The sequence below is a fragment of the Haliaeetus albicilla genome, chromosome 15, assembly GCF_947461875.1.
Source record: "Haliaeetus albicilla chromosome 15, bHalAlb1.1, whole genome shotgun sequence".
Taxonomy (NCBI): domain Eukaryota; kingdom Metazoa; phylum Chordata; class Aves; order Accipitriformes; family Accipitridae; genus Haliaeetus; species Haliaeetus albicilla.
Window position 1 is genome coordinate 30,215,161 of NC_091497.1, and position 24,104 is coordinate 30,239,264.

General features: G+C 39.3%; 1 protein-coding gene across 2 annotated transcripts; it reads left to right on the forward strand.

Annotated features, from left to right (window-relative positions):
- On the forward strand, positions 1-23,870 carry WBP4 (WW domain binding protein 4). Of its 2 annotated transcripts, XM_069802631.1 has the most exons (10): positions 1-136; positions 5,874-5,946; positions 7,454-7,516; positions 7,615-7,738; positions 8,532-8,753; positions 9,608-9,663; positions 12,748-12,814; positions 14,794-14,954; positions 16,009-16,235; positions 18,642-23,870. In XM_069802631.1, coding segments are annotated over exons 1-10 (1,203 nt in total). In that variant the 5' UTR covers positions 1-134; the 3' UTR covers positions 18,850-23,870. The 2 variants fall into 2 exon arrangements, with proteins under 2 accessions (XP_069658732.1, XP_069658733.1); XM_069802632.1 differs by lacking the exon at positions 7,454-7,516.
- The last annotated feature ends 234 nt before the right edge of the window (positions 23,871-24,104 follow it).

The window sequence follows — 24,104 nt, forward strand, 5'->3', positions numbered from 1 at the left end:
ATTGAGCCCTCCCGGTTCCCGTCGCCGCTCTCCCTTCTCCCCGCCCCGGCCCGCCCCAGCGGCGCGGCGCGGCTGGCGGGGAGCGGCGCGGCGCGGCTCGGCTCGGCGGTGCTGCTGCTGCCGGGGAAGCGGCGATGTGAGTGCCGGGGGCTGGGAGGGAGCGGGCAGCGCCGGTCACAGCTCCGCGAACAGCCCCCCTCCTCTCCGCTTTGCCCTGGGTCGGGGAGGGCCGGCAAAGGCGGCGGTGGGGGGACACCGGCGGCCGGGACGGGCCCGGCCCCGATGCCCGCAGGCCGTGAGGAGGCCTTGGGGCAGCCGGGCTGCTGCCGGCGACCCCCGCCTCTCTGACCGAGTTATTTCCCTCTCGCTCCGGTCCTTCTGCTCCCGTCCGTGCGTCCCCGTGTCCCCCCCCCCCAGCCTCCCGGTTGTTTGTTTCTGCTGCGCTTTGGGCCCCTTATCTCCTTCAGACACGCCGGGCAGCTCCGCTCCTGCAGCGGGGGGGGGGCGGTGGTGGTGGTGTGTGTCTGTCTGTCTGTCTGTCCCTCCGTCCCCCCTGCCCCCTCGAACCGCGGCCTCTGGTTCTGGGTGCGGAAGAAAAGCCTTGGTTTTGCTGGCCGTCGCGACCTCTTTTCAGTGTTTAATTAGAGAATTGGCGTTAATACCTGACCACCTTTGGGGGGGTGAAAATCCAAGCGTTGGTCTTGATTAAGGGGCATTTGCCCGTTTCTGTTACTTTTCAAGATACCCGAACTTCCGTGCTGGGGGAAAAAAAAAAAAAATCTTAACCGGATCAAAAATTTCTCTAGAGATCTTTCTGTGGGGAAGTATTTGATGGTTAGGTTGTGTGAGCCTGTCTTGCAGACTGATACTGCATACAGCAGTGTTCTTAATTTTAGTTATTGCTAAAATTATAGCTGAACAGTCTCCTGACCCAATTTATGTTGCTGGTTTTTTTCCTCTCTTCTAATTCTTATCATACTCTTCCTGACATAGCCCATATCCTTCTTCTGCATCTACAGCAGCAGACTTCTGCTCTCAGTAGATACCCCTGACTTCAGATATTTAACTTTAGAAGGCTGACTCAGGCAGTTCGCTTTAGGTTCCCTGTATAAGGAAGAAACGCGCACCTATCGAGTCCAATTTCCTACTCAGATACCTATTTCGGATGGAAAGAGTGGCGTTCTCTCAGCGACTAGAGATGACAGTCTCCGTCTATTGACATGGAGAACTTGGACAACTCGATATCTCGCCTTTTGACAACTGAACTTAGGGGAGATGAGGTCCCTTGGAGCTCCATACATGCAGAAGGCTGCCTGCCCTGATAGTCTTGTGCATTCTTGTATGTTGTTAAAAATTTTTGTAGCATTACCTTTCAAGTTACATAATTTATAATTCAGAAAAGAGATCTGGCAAAGCAGATACACACAAATGATTTTCAGCACCAGTATAGGTCAGACTGAGCAGCTTCTGTAGATTCTGCTCTCTGCTCAGATTGTCTTGTGGGATATTATGATTGGTATGTTGTTCAGAGGGGGCTAATATAGTAATAAAAAGAAGCAGCCACCTGGGTTGTAAATTAGAATTTACAGAAGAATGGCCAAAAATATAATGGACTTGAAGGCCAGAAGAATGAAACCCTTCAGAGAACTGCCTTGTTTCATGTGGATGAAATTCCCATCCAGTACTACTCTGTAGGAGGCTGCATGTAGGCATATATTCTGTGTGATATTAGAAGGCCAAGAAGCTAAGGTTAGGTAGAAGGACAGGCCCGTGTACTCGGTGTGTCAGGGATGCTGTTTTCTTGAGTCCTTATTTTTAAATACCATTTATTTTAAATAAAAATTAAGGTTATGTATCTAAGAAGAGTTATTAGGGTAGGATTAGTGCACTATGAATGAATGGAATTGCTGTGAATTATTTGGGAGCATGGGTCGTTAGGGCCATGGCACCGGGACCTACTTCACGGTACAAAAAAACGTTTTCCTTTTTGGCCTTCTTCCCTGCTGATTTTAGCATTGCTTTCTTGGGTCTTAGCAATACTGGGATATTTGAATTAGAATTAGCTGTTCTGGAATGGCTTCCCATGTGGAGGAGGGTCTATTGTGAAATATACGTGTTTGGGTTTTTTTTCTTTCCTTCTTTCTACTTTCCATTACAGACCTATTACTTTTCTTAAAGTACACACTATTCCCAAATAGAATTTGTTACTATTTCTGAATACTGTGTCCTGTTGAGTGGCTGATACAGAGCAGACACAGCAGCTACTCTGAATTCATTTCCTTGTGTAGTCAAGAACTTCAATCTATATATTACTCACTTCACACACCTGTACTCAAGGAGATGATGCACGTGCAAGCTGTTCAATGCCCAAACCTGCAGAAAGCTGTAAGATACTAACTTTGTGTAAAGTCTTCAGAAGTTGTAGATATTAAAACCAAAGACAACTGCTGAGCATGCGTATGATATTTTTTAAGCCCAAAGGCTTATAATTTGGACAGATACATCCCTGATACAAACCCCCCTGCATCCCTGCCAAATTTCAAGTCTGACGTTTTAGAACAGAGCTATTCAAAGCAAATGCTTCTAAATTTTGTTTGCACAGCCAAATTCCTTTTTTTTTTTTTTTTCTTGTGTTCAGATCCACCTGAAACAGTTGTTATGTTTCCACCACCACCACCCCACCACCCTTTTAATTTTGGCTGGTATGTGGTAGGAACAAACACCTCCAGCCCAGTCTCAAAGTAAAGCTTGGCAAAGCTGTCTCAGCTGAAGATAGCTTCTTTGTGAGGGTTTTTTAAGCTTCCCTATATGAGGAAAGCTGATTGCACCACCTGTTAAAACATAAGTAGTACTGTAAGTTGTGATGAGAAGCAGCTCGCAGGTTGACAGTTTGGGGCCCTGGACCCCAGTACCGCTGGAGTTACTCTGCAGGTTATTTTCTGAACGTCGTTGACAGAACCTGTCCCGTTTGTGTGCTCCCAGATATGGGCTTCAAGTGCTGGAGTGCGTAACCTGGTCATTGCAGTGTAGGCTGCTTGATTCTCGTGGCTCAAGAAATGAATTATGCAAACTAAAAATACGTGAGTTTCAGGAGTTTTCTCTCTGAGTTTCAGCGTTTTCATATCTTTTGAAATGGCCAATGTGGCAGGTGTTGTTAATGCAGAGTTGCTACTTCTTCCTCCCCATCTTCTCACTCCCTCTGAAGTTTTAAATGAGTTTCAAAATCTGAAAATGGTTTTAACATTGACGTTATTTGCACTCTGCAGCTGTTGCCAGCAAAGAGTTTGTCATTTCACTAAAGTTTCAAGAAAACAATTTGATGTTCATGCCCTCTTTTTCTCTCCTTCCTCTTTAGCCCTCTGAACTGCTGCACATTCTGCCCCTGAGTGGTTTGACCAGTAAAAGCTGAAAGAAAATCACTGTTCTTCAGGAGACACAAATTTCTTGCAAGTTAGTACAGGATTTCCAACTCTGGATGAAACCTTACAGCAGTTTGTCCAGAAGTTGCTCAGTAGCCATCTGTATCGGCACTGCTCTGCTCCCTGGGTGTCCAGTAGCGGGTTGCCAAGCTGACTTACTCAGCCAGCTCTGGACAATCGGGCTCCAAGCGGGCTTTGTCAGAACCCTTCCCAGGAGGTAGAGCTTCGCAGCGAAACTTGCGCACCTCTCCCAGTCCGTGTCACCGAGCTCTCGTTTGGGAGCCACACCTGGGTAAATGTGTATAGTGCTGAACCTCAACCCTGCGAACCTGGATAAGCCAGTCTTGATGCACTCTGGACTGTCCCTTCGCTTTAGTGAAAGGGGAAAAGATAGTTGTGGTGGCGATGGCTAGCTGGTCAGCTTTCTGGTCCTTAGCAGGTTGGCCCAGCTGTAAAGCTGAAAACAAGAATCAACCTTAACTCTACTGATGTAAGTGCAGGCAGAAGATGAGGAGTCTTAAAAGCTGTACTGTTTTGACTGCAATGACATTTTAAAATAACTCTGTTTCCCATTGATTTGTACACAATTATTCAAGTGTAAAAGACCTCTGTACCACTTCAACAGCATCTACTCTCAAGCCTGTGTTTGGCAGATTAATAAAATAATCACATACTTGAACATTGTCATCGATCTGGATTAACTTTCAGGTTTGTGACCAGAGCCTGTGAAGCACTTGTAGCGTATCACTGAAGTGGGGTCTCGCTTCAGTTGCTGCTCCTTTCCAAACACTCCTCTTTGGTTTGGTTTGCACTCATTGCAGCACTGTTGGTGCTTTGCAGGCTCCACCGTTGTTACAATGGCAGATGTTATTCGGTGGATATTTCAGCTGAGGTTGCTCTTTTTTCGAGTGGTATGAACTCAAGTGGAAAATCCTTAAGAGAATTACTCAGCATATAACACTCCTCATGGTCATAAGTTGCAGAATTGGGACCATAATTTACACAATTAACGTCATTAATCATGAAATGGAGGATTTGAGGTTCCCGGGATATCAGGTCTTCTGCACAGAGTATCATTTACATTTATTTTGTATGTAATGACAGAGAGCCAGCTCCACTCTTTATCAGAACCGATAGGAGATGAAGACAAAAGGCTTCTGTCGTCAAGACCTGGATTTGTACTTAAGCCCCAGGTGTGCCCTCAGGTTCTCCAGCAGGATCACTCTATGTGTAGCTACAGTGGTTTGCAACAGGTGTGATGTCCAGTAGCATTTAGGAAAGAAATCGGTGGAAAATACTGGTAGGAGAACATCTTTTGAGATCTGCTTAAATTTTAGGAGTTGAGTCGATGAGGTCTGTTGCTGTTACTAGAGATCTGCTTGCACGTATCATAGGGTTTGAGGGTCCGATCATACATGGAAGAATTGTTTTTATTGACTAAAAATGTCAGGAAGTATTTTCCTTGAACTCTGTACATTGACCTTCAGATGGAAGGCACAGATTCATTTTTTGACTGATCTTTTTTAATATTCTCAGTGTAATCTTGAATTGTTTTTGTTTTCGCCCCTCATTCTTTTTCATTTTAACTTAAAAACATAGAAGTCTGTTGTCAGAATGTGTTCTGTTGAACCAAAGCATTGCTTCTGTAGCTGCAAGCCAATGAGAAAGGGAGTTATTTCTGCACAAGCCTCATCTGGCATTAGAAAGCGGGTTTTGATGAAGAAACAGCCATTAGAGGGGTTGTTTGTCTTATTGTTAAATACACTTATGTACCAACTTTTTGGCTCTGAAGAGTTTTCCCCAAGTTTCCTCACACATATGCAACTTACCAAAATTGCATGGTTCAGAAATACATTTTTACGCTGAAACATCCAAACAATTTACTGCTGTGTCTGTGACCCCGCAGGTCAGAGTCTGTTCTAGGGTTCCCCACAGTAGCTCATGTTGTCCAGAATGGCACCTTTGTGTTGCTAAGCTCACTGTGTACAGTATCCAAAGTGGAATTCGACATTAAATCTAAAGTTTTACACTTAGAAACATTTATTGTACACATTTTTATGAAAAATAGTGCAAGTTGCATGTTTCTGACGGTTCTGTGTTTAAGTAGGGTATCTAGAGCTACTTGTTTATCTCTGGCTTGCTTTGTCTTTTATTTCTGGTTCTTGTAGCATCACCTCCATTGTAAAAATTTTGCAGTCTTCAGGGGTCAGATGGGCACAGTCCCAATACTGGACTGTGCTTTATGGGACAGAGTAGTTAATATAGCTACTCTTGCTTGCTCCCCATACTTTGTTTTAAAAAAAAAAAAAGAAAAAGAAAAACAAACTCTCAGGACTCAATCTCCCAAAGAAGACTAAATTTAGTTTCTGAAGCTATATATATATATATATATATAAAAACCTGTGGCTTTGAGTATTGTTTCAGATTATACATCTTTTTTTTTTCTCTCCCCAGGGCCGATTACTGGAAATCTCAGCCAAAAAAATTCTGCGATTACTGCAAGTGCTGGATAGCAGACAACAGACCTGTACGATGGTCTACCATACTATGTCAATGATTTTGAAGTACTAGGAATTTGAATTACAGGCTTTTAGCATAACTTTTGATAATAATCTATTGATGCATGAAATTTGCTTTTAAAAAATGCCTTTGTAATACTTGTGCTATTTAAAATATATTATGTGAGAGCCACATACCTGTGTACAAGATGGTGTGTGCTGTTCTATTTGGCAGTACAGATAAGAACTGAAATACCTGACCCTGCTTTTTCTTCAGGTTCTGTAACTTAACATTTGATCTGTCTTGAAACTTTGTCTGTGCCTGTTCCTAGCCTTCATATGCAAGTAGAAAGCAAAACCTGGCATACGTACTGTTTATATATGGTAGGCCTGGTACAGCCAGCACTATAAGCATTTAAAGCAGGTTTCTTTCATTTCACACAGCCCACAGAAATGTTAGTGGGTTACGGAAAGGTGTTTCTGACTTGCAGATGCCTTTTTCAGACTACTAGACCCATTGGTTTCTTACTTAGAAGTTTTGCATTCCTGACTTGATGCCAGGGGAGCTCCTGGAGCTGTGCTTCATCTGGCTTACGGTTAGATACCTGCAGTTCAGAATGACACGTGTGAGCTAACTGGTTTAGGTTTCTTGTAGTCAGTGAAGAGAAATACACGTTAAAGGTGGGGATTTGGGTAAATTATAAAGTCTGTCTTTAAATGAGATTAATCATCCCCTGGATGTGCATCCTCTGCACATCGGTTCATGCAAGGAAATTCTAGGGTTACTAGGTCAGGCTTAGGGACCTAACATCTGCACACCTAAATGAGTTCAGATGGTTTTTGTGAGAACCACATGAGGACTTCCACTGTTGTACCTGTGGAGCTTCTGAACTCCTTCCAGTTCCTACTAGCTTCACTCTTTCTGGCAGCTTTTTGGCTTGCGGACTGTTCTGTTGTCCTTAGTTACCCAACTCTCCCACTTTGCTTTTTCCTCTCTCTTTCTCTCTCTCTCTCAGATCTGTGGACCTGCGTACTAGTTTAAGTTCATGGGATATTTGTGGAGCGTAGCATAATCTAATTAAGGACCATAGCTAATATTTGGAACACTACATAAGCCATATGGTTTTTAAAAGTTTGCATGAAAACTGAGAGTGTAAAAAAAAAAAAATCAAGGGATGATACTTGGAAAGATAGCACGGAGAGGGAGCCCAGATTCCCTGTTACTTGTCTCTAATATGTGTGCTGGACAGTATTATTTGAAAATTTTAAAGCTTACAAATGCAGACTATGAAATTTTATGATACCATTTTGGAGCGTTACTGATTTTTCATAATTTTGATGTTGAATGTTTCGCAGTGTTCCTGAATTCCTATAGCTATTTTATAGCTGTAGTGTTTGCTGTAAGTGTTTTCAGAACAGGTTACGTTTAGGCTTGTTCAGCTAAATTTAGTCTAACTAGATTATAACTAGCTAAAATTAACTGAATTAAAATTGTATAATATGTATTATTTTTCTTGGTTTTTTCTCGCTTTGAAGAGCATTGAGTTTCATGAAAGAGGAAAGAATCATAAAGAAAATGTGGCAAAAAGAATTAGTGAGGTAACTCAAATATCTTATTTGCATGAATGCTTATTTTTAATCTCTTTCATTATCAGACTTGTTTAATTTATTCTCTTGGGTTTTTTGTTTTGTTTTAGATTAAAAAGAAAAGTTTGGAAAAAGCAAAAGAAGAAGAAAACATGTCAAAAGAATTTGCAGCAATGGAGGAGGCTGCAATGAAAGCCTATCAAGAGGATTTGAAAAGGCTTGGAATTAAGCCAGGTAGTTCATATAGCTGCCAAAAGATTAAGGACAGAATTGAAAGAATATTGAGTAGGAAAGTTTTTTCTAAAATTAGGTTTTAGGAACATGAGAGGAGGCCTCCAGGATTGTGTTTGCTCATTTAAAAAAAAAGAGAAAAAAAAAAAAAGGAGTCTGCAAATTGCCAGTAGTAGGAAGTTGCAGTACAGAATGTTTTCGGCTACGCTATCCTCTGGTCCATGGAACAATACAATTTGGAGTAGAAAAATTAAACAATGTGATAACACATGGTGCTTTGAATCAGCAGTGCAGCTTCCCTTAGTTTATGTTTCATTTTTGCCAGTTGGAGACAAAAGTACCTATTGAGTAGGAGAGTTTGGGTTCCCACTGGTGTCAAACAGTGGAGACAAGAATCTCCTACGCAGCTTGCGGTTCAGCAAGTACCTTTGTTCTGTCGGCATGAAGACATATTATCCTTTAAAAAAAGTTTGTAGTTTCAAGCTCCTGTAGAAGCTATCTTTTTCATAACTCTCTTAGGTTTTGTTGTTGTTTAGTTAGAGCTCGTTGGTCCTTCCAGTTTTTCTCTTTATGTTACTCATCTTGTGATATTTAGACTTTCTTATGACAATATAGTATTGCTACAATGCAAGATGCTTTGAATATAATCTTTTAAGTTTACCTGCTACGAGTGTAATACTAATGAGTGAAAATACTCATAGGAACAAAATTTCCTATTTGCTATTGCTCAAGAGTGACTAATATTTAAACTCAGGTTATTACTCTTTTTTAAAAAGGGAGTATTATTTTCTTTAAGATGATGTAGGTCCCAGTTCGACACAGAGTAAAACTCAAAGTAACACAGTGGAAACTAAAGGAAAGAAAGAAAAGAAAGAGAAGAAGGAAAAGAAGGAAAAGAAAGAAAAGAAAAAAAAGACACCTCAGGACACCTCAATGCCACCAAAAATTGAAACGAAGGAGTGGGTGCAAGGATTTTCTCCCGAAGGCTATACATATTACTACAACACAAGAACAGGAGGTAAAAACTAGTGAGGAACAAATACAGATATAAATTGTGTATAAATGAAAACTATTAAAATGGGAACAATTAGATGGAGTTTTGATGTTTAACATTCAAGACTTAGGAATCCAGAACTTCAGAGGGGTTTTGCTGTTTGTTAATAATGGAAGAATGCAGTAATTCCACAGTTTCTGGAAATGTTTAGCCTTTCAAAGGTTAAGTATACAAAAGATAGCTGTGTTCTTCCTAAAGAAGCTTTCTGATCAGGAATGTGAAATAAATTGATTGTGCCCAAGTAAATAAGAGCAGTTGGGTTGGTGTCTGATTGTTTCTTTCCACATTTACCAGATTTACCTAAATGACTGACTACTGTTCAGGAACTATGTGTTATGATCTACTTTAGAGCATAAAAGCAACCCTCTTTTATGATTGATGAGAATATTACAAACTGTTTCTTATAAATTTAAGGATTTACATTAGTATTTACCATAGTCTTTCCTCATACAAGACAACTTCCACAAAGTAAAAATCTTGTGTGTGTTTAGTTTCTTCTGGCCTATGCTACCCTTTAAAAAAAACCCACCAAACACCTTTTTTGTACCAAAGGTCCAGTATCTGTGTATAGGCCATAGTTTAATGGGGTCTGGAAGGTCGTTAGTCCTGGTAAAGCCAACTGTAATTATGATACTTTGGTTTATTGTTCATACCATAGTTTGATCAAGGATGATTTATATTCCTTTGAGGTGTATCTATATTAGTTGTTTTCATGTGTGCACACACCAGTGTCATAACCCTTTAGATCTGTTTTTTCTAAAGATTATTAAACATAAACAGGATTGAATGATGGGTGAAATATGTTTTTGTTTTTTAAGAATCACAGTGGGAGAAACCTAAAGGATTCCAAGGCAACTCTCAAAACTCACAAACGGTAATCAAATAATGTTGTTCATACTTTTCTTTGCCTTGTAAACATTTATCAGAAATAAGCTAGGCAATTTGCAAGTCTTCTGATTGCAGAAGATAAATTGGTCTTAGTAAACTTAGGAAAACATAATTTGAATATATAGAATGTTTTATGATAGACTTGATGAAACCTGAAATTTTACTTTAGAATTTTTTTTTTGCTAATTTGTTTATCAAGGGGAGAGAGGTGATAGCGGTGGTTGTGTTTTTATACTTCAGGCCATAAAACTGTAACCTTTTGTGAATGAAATGTAATTAAAAAATTAAATCTTATACATTTGAAATAGTTAAGACTCCTTTATCTTAGGAAACATTGAGATTGCATTGTCAGATAGTTAAAAAAGAGTGCCTATTTTTTGTATTTGCTTTAGGATACCGTTATGTGATAATTTCTCTTTTTCCAGTGTTTCTTAAGGTCATAGAACTGATGTGAAAGCAACCTTTTAGCATATTACTTTACTTTCTTATTTAAGGCACAGGAAAACTTGCAGAATAGTCCAAAGACAGAAAGCTTTCTTCTTACTATTAATGGGCTTTCACCTGGTACTTACCACTCCAGGATTTTTGTGCTTCACAACATTAAAAATAGGATTTTTACAACACTCCTGTGAAGTGATGTTATGTTTTCCCATTTTCACGATAGGTGTCATATGTACAGTATGATTTAAAGTCCGTTTTGCTTGCTAATGTTGGATATTATGTTAGAGATCAAAAAACTCTGGCTTTTCCAGAGTGTTTAACATCCTGTAGCTCTATGCTGTTGCATCTCAGAAGGTAGCCTATGCTTGGTACTGGTTTACTTATAGAGTCAGAGGAGGAAGTGGTTATAATTGTGTATATTTTTAGGCAATTGAACTAATTCACAAAGTGTACGTGAAGTGTTGCCTGTATTCCATCTCTTGTTAAGGCAATGTTTTATCTCCAGAATGCAGTCTTTTTCCATCCAGTGCTCATTCCTGAGAGACTGCACACTTCATGTCAGAGCTGCCCATCACATGCTACTCTGGCTTTCTGATTCCTTTATCCTGTGGTTTTGCACTGCTTGTTAACCAGCACTTCAACTTTATCTTTTCAGTCAAGGCGTAGCTTTGCAATATTTATAAGCCAGTCTTACCGTAGCCTTCCACTGAAGGAGATGGTCCTGTGACTAATCTTTGTGGTCCTTGGTGCATATTTGCCCTGACAGTGAACTAGTTCAGGGAGTGAAGACATCAGAGTTTAGGTTAGTGCTTTGTAGGCTTCCTTCCTTGCTGTCAGCTCTCTGGCTAATCAGAGAAATGCTGGTGCAGAGAGAACAGCTGGAGGAGAGAAGGAGCTCCCTTCTTGGCAACAATTTGAAGTTAGCTCATCTCAGCTCTATGATAAATGCAGACCTCCAGCCACGGATATCTCTCTGATGCCACATAGCCGTATTTTGCCATTCCTCCCTCACCCTGCTCGGTGACTTTGTGGTGTCTTGAGTTATTTTCGCTATTGCTATAAACAAGCATTTGATTGCTCCCTTATTTAGTCTGAACTAAAGATATTGGGAACATTCCAGATCTCTTAACGAGGACTCACTGCCCAGAAATTAAAGGGCGTGCTTGCAATATGTAGTGCAAGCGTGAGTGAATTCACAGGCCCTCCTTGTTTTACAGCACGTTAGCTTGCTGCTCAGACTTCCTAAGAGGTGGAGATAACAGAGTAACGAAAAGGCATGTTGAAGACTACCTATAACTTTAGTTAGATTGACATCATGGTTGTTAGCATTTGTGTAGTAGGATACTCAGTGTGCCTAGCATCAAATACCTGCTGAAAACCTCTAAGAACCAGATCTAAAATGCTCAGGATCTAACTCTAACAAAAAGGATAGGTTCTGCTTAAGACTAGGTTTTTGTCATTTTTCTGCTTACATAAAATAAATATTCCTTTTGCTTCTTTTGTTGACAGTAGCACGCTGAAACTTTTGAGAGCTAAACCTTGAGGAAACTTGCTCACTGAAAGCTTTCTTGCCTTTGCCTGCTCTGAACCAGCTGTTAGAATTTTTCCTGTTTACAGAGTGGGTGCAAGAACTTTAACTTCTGATTTTGTTGTGTTTTTTAAAAAACAACAAAGTTTTAATAGAGTATTAAGCAAACGTATAGGTATGTGTGCAAAAGCCTATCTGTATGTGTATATGTCTGTATACACACACACAGACATTTATTAATGCAAAAATAATGTATGGTGAATCTGCATAGATCTTCTGCCTAATAAGGGGGAGCTAGGCAGTATTTGTTCATTTAAGGAGCAGTGAAGTAGTTCTATGTGTAAGTGTTGATGAAAATCAGATTCTTAAGATGTTAAGTTGTGGGTAATGACTGATTATCTAGCTGTGGCTGATTCTGCAAAACATTTTTATTTTAATTACACATCCACAAAGACATACCAGCAACTTCTGCCACATTTCATATGTATTTATTACTCAGGAGGGACGAACAGTGCTTTGTTGAAATTGATGCTTTACTAAAGAAGTAAATTCATTGGCATGCTTTCCTGCAAAGTTTGATTCTTCAATTATTTTGGGTGAAGATCCATTTTGCGATAAATTTTAGAAGGGGTTTTTTGTTTGTTTATGTTTAATTTGTGATAGTATTTATTGGTATTAGTTTTCTGTAGCCCTCACAAAACCCTCAGTCTTCCAGAGGAATTTTTTATCAATCTCTACTAAAGACAGTGACACAAACAGGAAATTACAACCTCAGGGGTGATTACTTTTGGAAAATAAAAAATGTGTAAAATAGTGGCCTATATAATAATTTGAACCGTGTGGCAGCATTTGCTATACTGCCTCATACTAATTACCCCCTGTTTGAAAAAAATTGTGTATGTGCATTTGCAACATTTTAAGTTAAGCAATTCAATTTCATTTGAGTCGAAGGGAATGTTTTCTAGCAACTTTAGGGGTTCAAGCTTTAAAAGAGTAAAATTATCACAAACAAAAAATACTCAAGGGTTGAATAGTCTTGTAAGTGATGCTTTGACTGATCCTTAAAACTTTTTTTAATTAGCTCCTGTATCTTTTTCTTAGGCAGCAGAGTGGGTAGAAGGTGTCACTGAAGATGGTCATACCTATTACTATAACACGCAAACAGGAGGTAAGGAGAGCTTGTTTTCCAGTTAAGCTCTTGTTTCAGAAGAGAGGGTTTTCAGAGAAGCATTTTGTTTTGCAAATAACTGCATTTTAAGGCCATTACTAAGTTTTGTATTTTTTAAGCTGCTAACTTAGTTGAAATATACTTGCTGCTTAAGTCAGTGATGGCTTTATAGCTGTATTGTCAGTGTGTATACGTTTGTGCTTCATAGGTTTTTTTACACATTCAACTTACAACTCTAAACTATGGGTTCTTCTTTTCTACATATATATATTGAAATTATAGTTTGGAAACCAGAAAGGGGCAGGACTTTGTTTTGACAAGTATGTAGGACTGTATAAGAATGTCCTAAACTTTGGCTCTTGCTAACATAGCATTGATAAGAGAGTCCCGAATCTTACCTCCTACTTCTTTTACTCTTTTTTTTCCCTAGATGGGGAACTTAGTGGTAAGTCCCTCAGAACAGACATCTGTTTTCTAAATCTGTTTGAATCATTTTAAGGTCAATGATGCCTCTCTGGAGAGAGGTGATTTTATGCTGGCTATTAGTTTTCCTTCTGCTGTTGGGTATGAAGTGGCATTCCTAACAATGCCAAGAATAGAAAAAAACCAAAACTTTTCAGTTTTTTGACATGCCGCTCCCCTGCCCAAATGATTTGTGATTTCTTCTTTTGAAAGGGAGAGGAGACGCTGGTTATTTTTAAACATTGCCTTCTAAGTTCAGATACATTTTATGCCTTTGGTTGTGGTGTTTTTTAAAGTTCTTCATGGACACATGAAGAATGTCTTTGTAATCATCATATCTGGTAAAATTTTGGCTTGTGACATTTGAAAGTGATCCCTTACTTTTATATAACTGTAAGTGTCTTGGAAATGCTTGAAAATTACTTGTCAGTTCTGTTAACGCTAATCCCATCCTCTGAAGGCAAGACAAATTTTTAACCGAGGGAAATAGTCATAGTGTCTCATCTCAGGCATGTAACTTAGGAGACGGATATCTCCAGGCTTAGCCCTGCAAGTCATGGTTTGGAAGGCTGCACCTTACTCCACTGGCTGTATGTGGCACCTAGGAAAGTGAACTTTCTCAGGTCCTTGTCTAAAGCTAGATGACAGCAGTACCCTTAAGAGACTGTTCTGTTCATGCAAAGTCAGTCATTGCCAGTTTCTTACACCTTTACTTCTTCAAGATACATCTAGGCGCATACCTGTTAAGTGTTGTTTTCAGTTAGGGATTTCTTTGGCAGTAGGCAAAATAATTGGAAAAATAGTAGGTTTATTACATTTGAAAGCTTATATAAAATTATAGCTTGAAAGTTGGTGTACTTTTGCCTTAGTGTTACTAAAATCAGTTTTAAGACCATTGAGTCAACTTTTACTTAAATATTTCCTCTCAGTATATTTACTGAAATACTACCTTTTAATTGAAAATGAGGTCATATCCTGTACATACTCTCAGGTCTTTTCGGATTGATGTTTGTATTTCCTTGTTTGCGTGACAGCTCTTCAGTTAGAGACCTAATGTTACCAAGCCAAGTAGCACGGAGAAGGGGTTTATCTGCCTGGACTGCTGAGGCTTGCAGTTATTGTTCTTTACATTATCCTGTCTTTGTAATCAATGGACAACCCAAATCAAATGGACACCTCGAGAGGGCAATTTGTCTGTCCTGTGTGAGGATGAGAGGGACCACAGTCTTGTGGACCGCAGTTCGCTGTGCGTGATATTTTTCTTAAAGCGCTAATTAGAACAAGCTTTCTCAACAGTGAACTCAGCTGTCATGACTGTATCTCTGCTAGGAAGGGAAATGTTATCTTTCTGTTTATGTTTATTACTAGAAATGTACCAAAGGCAAAAGCCTTGTGCTAAATTATTTGCTGTTATTTTTGCATAAGGCAGCACTGCTCCTGAAAGGTAATGTTGTCAAAGCAGTAACAGATCAGAATTGGAAACATAAATAATGTGGTTGTTCAAATATCTTGGACAGTATCCACATGGGAGAAACCGGATGGTTTTGTTTCATCTTCAAACGAGAAGAGTCAACGTGACAAGCATTCTGAAGAGTTTGCAGAAACAGATTCCAAAGCATCTGAATCAGACTCAGAAGACAGTGAAAATGAAGCACAGAGTTCAGAAACAAATTTCAAGGTAAGTTTTCTCTTCAGATTTATTTTACATACAGTATTAATTTTCTAGTGTAAGATGATTTGTCTTTTATCTCTTGTGATAGGCTGTACTCATCGTAATGAGGTTAAACTGTATGACTGAAAGTAGAAGTTTGCACTTGTTTGAAAGTAAAATGAATCTTTATTTAATTATTTGGCCCATTAGTGGCACTGTTCCAGAATAGAAAGCATGATCTTTCCTTCAGCCCACCAGAAGTAGCTTGAATTCTCCACGAAATGTCATGTTCTCTGAGAAAGGGCACTGTCATCTCGCTGAAATAACCCACAAAATGGTCTGGATTTCAGTGTGAGGACGACTTCAAACCTTCATTGGTAAATGTAACTGCCAAGAGACCTTTAGGGAATGCTTTTGACTGAATATGACATGGTTGTAGTTTCCTTATTAATTGAGAAAAACATTGGCAGCACATGGTACAAAATCTGCATCGATTATATATTTTTGTCTTCAGATTTAAAACTTAAGATAAAGGGTGTGATTATGGCTCTGGTTGGGTCAGATGGTTTTTCTGAAACTGGTAGTTCAGAACAGGCAGAGAGAGTTTAAATATAAAATGTATTAATGGACAGGTGTTAATTCTAAAATACATATTTTTGTATCACTGTGCATCATTATAAACTACTACCAGGTGTTAGCTGTAAAGTGTGTGTATCTGCATGCACAGAAAGCCGTATGTGAATTTTTGCTCTCCCTGCCTTTTTTTTTTTTCTTTAAGACATGCTAAACTTTGTTTTTGAGTAAGTTTGTATTGGCTACTCCTTGCTAACTTCAGCCTTGATAGATGGGATTTTCGAACTTTAATTTTTTGTAACGTTTAAGATTTTTTTTCAACTCTGTATGTGATGAAAGCTCAACAAGAAAAATTTAAAGATTTCATTACAATATGAGTTTATTGCTTCAAGTTACTCTTGGTTGAAAAGTATGAATAGTAGATAATAGTAAATAAAAGATGTAAAATAAAGCTACATTGTGTTTTTATTTAGGCATTTTTGCTTAAGGTGGGTTTTTTCCTCTTTAGAGGAAAGGAGATAATGGTGAAGAATCAGAGGAAGGGAAAAAATCTCCCAGAGCTAAAAAGTTAAGTCCTTATGGGAAATGGCGAGAAGTTAAGCCAGAAGAAACTGTTGATAAAGAGGACAGTACATCAGCTTCCCAAGAAACCTCTAGTGATGCACCTAACAAGACCAACCCTTATGGAAAATGGAAAGCAGTTAAAGAAGAAGCAGAAGAAGATGAAGAACCATGGTGAGGATCTTTTTATCATAGTTAGTTTCATAATACTTGTTTCCAGAATACTTGTTTTCAAGAGCTGAAGCTTTTGCTTCTGAATTCTGGCAGAATTAGCACAGCAGTGCATGGAAACGTAGCCAAAATACAGTTCTTTCAACAGTGACTATTTTAAGTAATAGCTCTCCATGGCGGATAGTGGTGGTGTTTTGGTTTTAGTGTGGAAGTTCACCATGAGTACAAAGTAAATTAGGTGATTTAAAGGATCGTTGTCATCCGTCATTTTTCTCAGAGGCTGAGTATCAACTATTTAAATGTAGTTACTCTAAGCTTATGTTTCTTAACATTGTCTCCTTCAACAACCTGGTTCAGCTGCCTCTGGAGCTCTTGTGACTTTTTTCAACTGCTTCCAGTCTTGGAATGGCACAGGCAGTTTTCTCAGAGCCTCCAGCTTCCAGGCTAAATTCTGTTTCTTTCTGATGAGTAATTAGTTGGGCTAAGTCTGCCTGGAGTTCAAGATCTATCTTGATCTTCTAGGACCACCAGCAACCTTATCTTGATCGTACTGGGTTAGCATTGCTTTGAATTAATTCCTATGGGATCTATAGTTGCTGACATAATGAGTATGCTTTTTTAGACTCTGAGCAATTTCTACCTAAGGCTGGTATGTTTGGCTGAGTTACTTCCACAAACATTTCGCACTTTGTGGTCTTGCTTTCATCCAGTATTGCAGTAAAAGACTTCTGGTTCAACTGTTTTTCTTGTTCCCTAATTTCCCTCATTTCAAAACAAAGTCAAGCAAAACCAAAACAAAATCTACTACAACCTTTTCTGCTATCACTATGGGTAAGTCCTGGAGGCTCTTACAATGTGGTGGGAGACACTGTCTGTAATGATTTAACTAAGGAGATGAAAGACAAAACGTGTAATCTAGTTAATGCCAATTTTAAATCTGGAAGCCATCTCTTTCTCCCACATCCAACTGATGTACTGCAGATGTTTTCATGACATGCATTTGATCAGGAAGTTTGTTTTGTTTTGTTTTGCTGCATAATGCCTGAGATGGCTCATTTTTTTGTGAAGCATGCTGTCTTTTATGGCCAGTTTCTTGTTGTGGGGCCCTCTAGGAGTCTGGAGAAATTAGGTTTCAGAGAATGAAAACAGTCTTTTCCCGCATACTCACCCCATTCTCCAGCATTTCAGTTCTAAATTATTCAGGAGATAGAGTTGTGACACTGTTCGACTAAATTAAGCACTGATATACTTCCTTGGAAATGATGATGTTCACATAACGCCTCCTGTATTGGACCAGCTAACCACTCCTTGACTCCAGAGCTGATAAATTCTTTCAGGTTTTTGGAAAGCACTGTCCAATAAAAAGTGCTTTCAGCTACTGAACCTTATATATCAGTCTGTACATTAACATACAGGCTTGAGATAAACACACATGTAAATAAGACAAATGCAGTTGTTCATTATTTACTTTAAATTGAGACTAGGCACAGTGCCAACCACTTTCAGGAGGTTTACGTTTTCGGGATACTGCAACAGTCACATTTTCTTGACTTGCTTGACTTGGAATCATTCTCGTGACTCTTGTTTGGGTGCTTGAGCTGATCGATGTCTTCCTTGAAGCACAGGACCTGAAACTAGGTATAGCACACGAGCTGACGTCAGACTAACACTCAGTAGTACTGCAAGATTTCTTGTACGGATTGGGCAGGAATACAATGTGTATCTCTTTGCAGCAGTGTTATGCTGGTTGGATTCCTGATGGACTTGTGGTTTAGATCATTTTCTGCGAACTGTTTGGTTGTCCTCCATTGTATGTTTGTGCCACGGGTTATTCTTGTAGAACACAGTGTTTTGCTGTTGACCCTTAAAACCGATTGGTCACTTTGAGACGATGTCTTTGATTTGTTCAGATCAGTATTAGCTGTGATCCTGTTTTCCAAAGCTGCTTCTCCCAACTTGGGGTCACTGGCTGATTCGGTAAGCCTGTTCTCTGTTCTGTTGTGCAGGCCCTCAAGGATGGACGCTAACGGAAAACTACTCAGTAGCTTTTGGGCAGTGAACCGTTGCTAATTACTCACTGACTACTGTCTTTCAACATTCATAAATTTACACACATGCAGCCCTGTTGTCTTTTGCAGGACTATTTACATGATGAGTGCCAGGGCCATGCTATAAGCTCTGTACAGAATGGGGTCTTAGTTTTTTACTTTTTACGGCAGCCCACACAGAAGAAACAAAGAACATGGTTGTTGTTTTTTTCTTGATCCCTGTTGTGATAATGATCTTGGCTAGAAGACTGCATCTAGCTCAAAGCTGCTTTGACAATTAAATATGGATGTTACTGTGCAGTACACCATGTTGTTTTCTCCATGTAGATTAACCCTTTTATGTTTTCCTCTCTTCTCTCAGTGAAAAAGTGGACCTGGAGCTTCCTAGTACAGAGAGTGACAATCTACCGCCTCCGGTGCTAGAGGTTCCAGAAGATGCAACAGTGATATTTAAAGAGAAGACAGTCACCTCCCTTGGAGACCTGACAGAAGGGGTGCCAACATTTAAAAAGAGGAAATTTGAAAATGGAAAATCTAGAAACCTAAGACAAAGACTAAGTGATCAGTAATACTTAACAAATCATTTTAGATTCTGTTTAAGCTAGAGTGAATCAAAAGTTTAATATTTTAAACAGGCTTTTATAAAGAAAATGTTGGATAGAAATTAAGGATTTATAGGTATTAAAATATGTGAGTTGTAATATTTTTTTATTTTATTTTGATGTGATTGATTGTGGAATGGAAGTTTGTGTTATATTACTTATGCAATATTGTAAATACATTTATTTTTTATTTTAACCATGCCATCTAAGTTCGATTTGCTCTGTGTATGCTGTTTCAAATACATTGCATAAGGTTTTTTACTCCTTTTCTAAGTATGGGAGAATGTAGTAATCCTTAATCTGGCAAAAATGATGCAGACCTTTTATTTTTACAGAGGAACTGGATCAGTGGCATGTACTAGAGAGTAAAATCATCCCCCAAGATTGTTTATGTGGAGTAGTTTCCCAACTAATGAGTAAAAATACTGTGCTTACTAACCCTTGGCTAATCGCTTGCAAAAGAGTAGGTGGTGAGACTGCCAACATTTCAATTTGAAAGCTGTTTTTAGAGGAGTTAGTCACATCAGTGCCACTCAGTCCAAATGACGTTCTGAAAAATTATTTGTGTACATGCATGATAAATGTATTAAACCCCTGCAGAAGTTTTAAACCTGATGAATCTTAACTTTTAATAATAGCACCAGAGCCATCCCTGTTGGAGTAGATATTTCTATGGTGTATTCCTGTTCTATTAATCTTTATTGTTTCTCTACTTGAATTTTTCCTTCTTTTTATGTGTCAAGGGTTTGAGGTTTGTTGTTTTTTTGGTCTTGTTTTCTTTCTGTCTCTTTCGCTGTAAAAAAACAGTTGCCTGACGTTTTCATGAAAAAATATTCCAAAGACCTGGCCCTGCTACAGCATACAGCACGCTTTTTGAGGTTGATGGGTTTTGTCTGTTGATTATAGGAGTGTATTGAATAGTTGCAGTGTTCACTAAGCTGAGAGGGGCTAAGCTTCATCGTTCTCGGTACCATAGGAGAGGAAAACAAAAGAGGGACAAGTAGAGCTGATGGCTGTACTGTCCCAGATGGCTTGGACATTTTCTTAAGGATTGTAGATTTGATTTCTTCACTTGGTGGGATTGGTCTGCATTCAGCATCATCAAGATTCAGTGGCTGCGTAAGAACATAGCTACGCTCCTTGCTTCTTTAGTTATCAAACAGTGGACCACAAAGGTTCAAATCATGACTCCGTTAAAAAATATGTCTCTGTTCCTAAAGCTCACCATGTTTTGTTCAGGAGAGTCTCAGTCAAAAACAGAAGGTGCAGTTAAGACAGTTGTCAGAGTGCAGCTACAGCAAAACAGAGTCAGTAACTGCTGAGTTTGAATTTAATTGAGAAAATGACTGTTAATCTGCCAGATCAGCGGCGAAAGGAGTGCAAGACAGGGAATCTGGTTTATCATGTATTACAAAGGAAACTGAAGTCTGTTTTTCTATTCTGTGACTTTTTCTCTGTGTGTAGAAGAGAGTTAAGTATTGTATTTAATCCCATGCGTTTCTTTGGCTTCATCGGGGTTGTATTTCTTCTGATGTTTGTTGTGAGAAATTTGAAAGTTTCCTGTAATACCTAGCTCTGAATTGTCATTTAGAGATGCAGGATGGGTGCTAGATGCTCTCACGGTCATAGATGCAGGAATGTGCAACATGTACTCCACAAGAAAGACCTCACATGCAAGGCTAGAAGAGAAATGTCCTTTCTGCTGCGGAGAGGTTGTCAGGTTTCTTAAAAAACAAGTTTTTCAGGTTTTGTTCTTACTCTTAGTTGAACACTACTCCAGCAGCTAGGAGCCTGTTCCAACTTGAAGCCTCGCTGTGTTTGTGGCCAGTTTACACTCATTTCCTCCCAATTTACACAAGTATTACCCTTCAGCTAAGTAGCTTTTCTTCCTCTTGAATCCATTGTGTCTTTTCTCTTTGAAATCACAGGACCTTCAGTGCTCCGCCAGCACTTCTCTTCATCCATTCCAGCCCGAGTTTGCCTTGACTCTATGTTCAAGGAAGATTAAGGCAATGCGTGATGTCACTAATACTTCCTTAGCGTATTGGAAATAACTCTTGATACATCCCTAAACCACATTTGCCTTTCACATGACTGCATCATGCTGTCTGCCATGGGTGCCCTGTGATTTCCCAGTACAACTAGCTCTTTCTACTCCTTTGCCATTGTCAGCTGCTGAGGTAAAGCTGATCCCGCTTTCTGTTCAAGCCCAGAGTTTTTTTCTTACAGATTTGTTTTGTACTGCTGTACTCATCCTGCTTCTGTCACGCCAAGCCTAAAGTAGATACATTTCTTTACTATCTCTGTAAAATGATTTTATTGTTTATTAGTACAGTTTTACACAGTAGTATAGTTCTTTTGTAGGCTCTGCTTTTAATATCCTCTGAGGAGGACATCTTTCCTCTTCTAGTGAGGTTCCCAAAATACTAGCATCTTTCCTTAAAAATGTTTTGTCACATTGAAGTAGTCATAGGCAGTGATTTAAGGTACCTGTAACTAAATTGCTCGAGCAGATGTTTAAAAACATCTGAAAATAAAAGTGTTCAAAACTTGTTTCCTTGAGGAGCTGCTGTTGTAATATGAACCAAAGGTCTTTGTCAAGTACTGTGTTAAACGGACAAACCAAAACATTAGGAAAAAAGATTAAATGTTTTCTTTGTTCACTGCTAGTAAGGTTGGTGTCAATACCATAAGCTTGCTTTTGCTGATGTGACTTCTAAAGCCTGCATTTCACAAATAAATACAGTGCTTCGCTCCCCACTACCTCTGAAAGTCAGTTTGAGGAGAGACCAGTTTATTCTTTGTCCGTAAGTGTAAATTATAATAAGGGCCAGTTGAATAAAATTTGATATATCCAAAGCCACTGTTTAATTTTGCACCATGCTGTCACTCAATTTCCTTATTGTGTATCTAAACCAAATATTTTCTCTTCTATACAAAAATACTGTCTTGTGTGAGATTTAAGGCAGATGCTGCTTTTTCAGGACATCTGTTCAGATCTTTCTCCCTTCTGTGCTATCTCCCTGCAAAATCTTCTGCCTTTGGAATTTGCGGTAGGAATCCTCTAGGTATTAGCACAGTTATGCTCCTCATCTGCTAATCCTTCCTTGGGCTGCGCTGGCTTTTGACAAAGGAATGTTCCTTTTACTGTTTCAGAAGAACAGTGTTTTCAGAAGAATAGTGTTTTGTTTTCTGACTAATCCATTTTCTATCATGCAGCGTGTTTTTATCTGCTTGCCTGCTTTTATTGCAGGCTCCTGGAGTGAGGACTACATCCTTGGCTTTATGGGCTGTCGTAGACGTTATTAGCAATATGAGAAGGAGTGTCGGAGAGAAAGGGGGAGTCATTGCAATTTCTGATGATTTCTTTGGTGTGGTTTTGAGCAAGTCAATTCACTGCTCTGTGTTTTTCTTTCGTTGCCTCATCTTTCACCTGTCTTGTCTGTTTAGAAAGACAGCTTCGCAATGCAGGACGCTTAGCTTTGGTTTGTGTGTTTTTACAGTAGGGCCTGCCTGAAGTTGGTGATGCTTTTAGAGGCAAACACATTGCATATACTAAAAAGAAAATTATTTTGTTGGACATTTTTTATGCCAGGAGCTGTGCAGAGACCTGCTCGATTTGACTCAGGTTACAGAATAATCCTTGTTCGTGTTTAGGCTAAGCCAAATTTTAACACTTCACCTGGGAATTTGTAGATTGAAATCCAGACTTTCCCAATAGGGTAAATTTTGCTTTTTGTTTGACCCTCAGACAAAATCTGTGCTGCAGCATCATCCAGTCCCAATATTCAGATTTAGAAGGTGGGGCAGCTGGTCATGACGTGGGTCCCAGTTAAATTCACTAACCCGTACGTGTATATACACATTTCTCCTTTTTCTTCTACACCCCACCCCCCCCCAAAGATGTTATTTCAGTGCAAATTTTGGCATCTCAGAAAGGGAGTAAAAAACTATTTCATGCTGCTTGGTTTCCTTGATTTGCTTTTTGAGTTGTGTTTCCCCTTTTTAGTACTTTTTATTCTTATTGCTGTCTTCCTCAAACCGTCTTCCTCCAGTATTCCTATATATGCAAATCTACATATCACCGCTGTGCCGCGTTTCTAGCGTCCACCTTCACCTTATCCCCTGCTCTACCGAGATCTTCGGAAAGCTTCACGTCGTCTTATGTAGGCCACCGCGTCTCCAGATCCCAGCTTGTTCCAAGCGCTTCTGCTGCCTCTTTGCATCACACCCTGAAGAAGTACAGCCTTACCTATTTTCAAACAACGTACAAGCTATTTCAAGACTGACTACATGTGATATTTTGATTTTCCTTGATAATTCATTTTCCTGAGACAGATTTCATTCCATTCCTCCTACGGGGTTTGCAGCCCTTAAATCCTTTCGCTTGTTGGTAAAAAAGCTGTCTGTATGCCTTCTGCTATCCGCTGCGGCAACCCTTTGGTTCCGTGCTATCAGCCATACCTCTTCAGTCTCTCTTGTATCTACCTCTTAAGTCCTCTTACCTTCTACCTGCTAAATTATTTAACTTAGAAATTGTGTTAACCGTTTGTGTGATTAAGAAATGTAGCTTTGTGAAATGTTTCAGGATACAGCTTGAACAAAACTTTCTGTACAAAGCAAAAAGTGTTGCAAATAATAATCTGAAAAAGGCTAAATTCGCCCAAGAGGATTCCCAGAGAGTGTCAGCAAACGCAGGTTTGATTTTACCTGTAAAAGTAGAAATAGTCTATGTCAAAAACCAGACAACAGCATTATACAGGCCATGAGCTGAAGGCAGTGGACTTTAATGGCTTGCTTAACTGAAGATACAGTGAAGAACAGTGGGGTGATTGAAAAGCGCTTGTGTTAGTTCATAAGTATTGTCTGCAAAGTTAAACATCTGGTTTGTCTTTAACAGCTTCTCAGTTGCAATTACAAAATATTGCAAGCTCTTGAAGTGGAGTTTATCTGAAAATACTGAATAAAGCTTTCATTTGAACAATCTATATTACCGTTGTTTATCTATTCAAGGGTTTTAGACAACCTGAGAGAATTACGGGCACGTACTCTGTTAAAAATGGGGTCTGGGGTAAATATAAACCAAAATCGGTATGTAAATATGGAAATGCTTCTTCAAAGAAATATATTTCTTTTGTGGTCACCAGCGTAGTGCCTGGGTGCCCTCCAGTAGCACATTAAGCAGTTACTGGGGATTGTTTCATTCTGTGCATCGATTATGA

Coding starts and splice junctions, on each gene's coding strand:
- WBP4 (XM_069802631.1), top strand. Junction 8,754..9,607: donor CTACAACACAAGAACAGGAG/GTAAAAACTAGT, acceptor TTGTTTTTTAAG/AATCACAGTGGGAGAAACCT. Junction 12,815..14,793: donor CTATAACACGCAAACAGGAG/GTAAGGAGAGCT, acceptor TATCTTGGACAG/TATCCACATGGGAGAAACCG.